The sequence below is a fragment of the Mugil cephalus genome, chromosome 16 (assembly GCF_022458985.1).
Source record: "Mugil cephalus isolate CIBA_MC_2020 chromosome 16, CIBA_Mcephalus_1.1, whole genome shotgun sequence".
NCBI classification, from domain to species: domain Eukaryota; kingdom Metazoa; phylum Chordata; class Actinopteri; order Mugiliformes; family Mugilidae; genus Mugil; species Mugil cephalus.
Window position 1 is genome coordinate 12,129,459 of NC_061785.1, and position 2,525 is coordinate 12,131,983.

General features: G+C 43.9%; 1 protein-coding gene across 1 annotated transcript; it reads right to left on the reverse strand.

Annotated features, from left to right (window-relative positions):
* Positions 1-258: 258 nt before the first annotated feature.
* hoxb1b (homeobox B1b) lies at positions 259-2,386 on the reverse strand. Its single transcript, XM_047609753.1, is given in 4 exon segments — positions 259-566; positions 733-1,314; positions 1,317-1,427; positions 1,430-2,386. Coding segments are annotated over 4 exon segments (1,071 nt in total). The 5' UTR covers positions 1,500-2,386.
* Between the last annotated feature and the right edge of the window lie 139 nt (positions 2,387-2,525).

The window sequence follows — 2,525 nt, forward strand, 5'->3', positions numbered from 1 at the left end:
ACACACAGCATGGGCTAATGGGAGATTACATATAAGGGGTGATTTTTTTTTCTTCTTTTTCTTAAAAGCTTTCCCAGCATCCACTTTAGAAATCAATGCACTATAAGCAGACGCACACACAGCTGTTTACTTCACAAGTCCACAAGCAAATTTCACAGTTTCTTTTCTGGAATGGTGCAGAGCAATATGTGGAAAGCTACTCAGGCATCCACATTATTGTTTTTTTTTTTTTTTAAATTTCAAAAGTCACTTTAAGCTTCACAGCTTTTCCCCTTTCGCCTTTGGGGAGGTGTCGGAGCCGGAGAGTTTCTGCGCAGGTGCTGCCGGCCCGTTCACCAGGACGCAGCCCAGTTTTTCCCGTTTCTTCTGCTTCATCCTGCGGTTCTGAAACCAGATTTTCACCTGCGTCTCGTTGAGCTCCAGGCTGGCCGCCACCTCCACTCGCCGCGCCCGCGTCAGGTACTTGTTGAAGTGGAACTCCTTCTCCAGCTCGGTCAGCTGCTTGGTGGTGAAGTTGGTCCGGATCACGTTGTGCTGGCCGGGGACGCCGAACTCGGACAGGGCGGCTGCGGGGAGAAATGGATGAATGGATGATGGGAGAAATACACGAAAGACGTGGGGGCTGAAGAATGGGATCAGAGTGAGGATAAATGGAAGAATGCACAAACATTAGTCGCCAATCACAATTTCGATCGATCAGTTTTACGCACTGCTTTTCTTCTTCTTACAAACCTGTTTTGGGAGGATTCCTCTTCACCTTCATCCAGTCAAAAGTTTTTGAAGTGTCCTCCGTGTGCTCCACGTCCCTCTCCTTACATTGAGGTGGCAACCTTGCGTAAGCACTCCCCGAATATTCTTGCTGCCTCTGATCCCCGTTGCCAAAGTGCAGATACTGACTGGTAGGTGGAGGCCCGCCGCAGCTGTCCCCGGTGTAGGGAGCCATGTTTGTTCCGAGGGGTGAAACCTGCGCGTGGATAAAGCTTCGGTCCTGCTCGGGGGCTAGGCCGTACTGGTGATGTCCGTACTCCAGAGGTGACCCATACATGGAGTTCCCCGGCGCCGCAAACTGCAGGTCCAGGTTGACGTGGGGCTGGTGGTGCAGGGGGAGACTCGGACTCTGGTGGGGCGCAGAAGTTGGAGCCACCAAACGACCGTCCGGCGCGTAACTATCACTTGTTGCGCAGGAGTTGGACGACATGTATCCATGGTTCAGATTGTGGTATCCGGCCTTGGCACTGAAAATGTTTGCTCCGCGGTTGCACACCGAGTAGTCTAAGTAGGAGTTCATCCTGAACTTGGGTCTGTTGTTTGTACAGAACTGATCAAGACCGAGCAGTCATTAATCGGTGCTCCCCTTGCCCCTAACCCTTCTAGGTAGTATGTCAAAGCTGTAAAACTGCCTTCCACCCTCATATCACCTTCCTGACACACCATGTGATCCGCTAAACGCCAATGGCAAAGGACCTACAGCACTCTGTCAAGTCTGCGGGCTCGTCCATCAAACGGCTCGCATTTACATGACAAATGCTTCAATCAAACTCGCTCATCCATCTGATAAGAACACAAACATCAGGACACATTTGCAGGCTGCGGTGTTGGAGCAGCTAATAATAATAATAATAATAATAATAACGAAGTAGATAAAATAACTACACGTATAAAATAGTAACAATCGTATTATTGAAATTATAAATAGAGGAAAAAAACGCGAATTCTTATTTACTGTGCGTAAATCATTCTTTTGACGTGCAGGTATTGTAGCGTTGAATTAATGTTTTAAAATAGAAATGCACATTCTTTTTTAATTTAATCCTGTAAACATGTGTTTCGTTATTATTTATAGTCTGTACTTTTGAATGCCGTGCACTATTTTATCTCTGCTCTTACGCTGAGTAAGAATGTTAGCATGAAAATAAGATTTTGGTTTAAAAAGAATCTGTCTTCGGCCTTTACACATTATGAATCCTGCAGACAGGACTCTGAATCAGACGGGGTGGAAAGGCAGCGCAGTGAATTCAGCGATCCATCATGCCTCTTTTTAAACATTGACAGCTTGTTTGGCCCATAAAGGAACAAAGACGCGTTTAAGAACCATATAGGCCCTTTTCCCCGACATCGAGACTATAATGGAAAATCCTCCAAGTCCTTCCACACTTATCTGAACGGGCCCTGTAATTAAGTAAGAGTGGCTGTGATGTTATAGACCTCTGGTGCTAATTAAGCTCTAACAACAAAGGGAAGATTTACGGTTTTATGTTATTTTATTTATTTATTTATTTATTTTTGAATTGCGGTAACGTTGTAACATTTTATTTATCAAGCCTGGAAGGAAATTACAACAACTTTCTTTTTTTTTTTTAGCCTGAGTTACAACTTTTTAATTCTGGTCTTACTTCAGGCTTACTATATTTTATTATTATTATTATTATTATTATTATTATTATTATTTATTTGTTTTGGACACTGTTAGAGAAGGGCCATGCGTAAAAGTTAAAATATCTTCAGATATAAATAAAATACAGTAA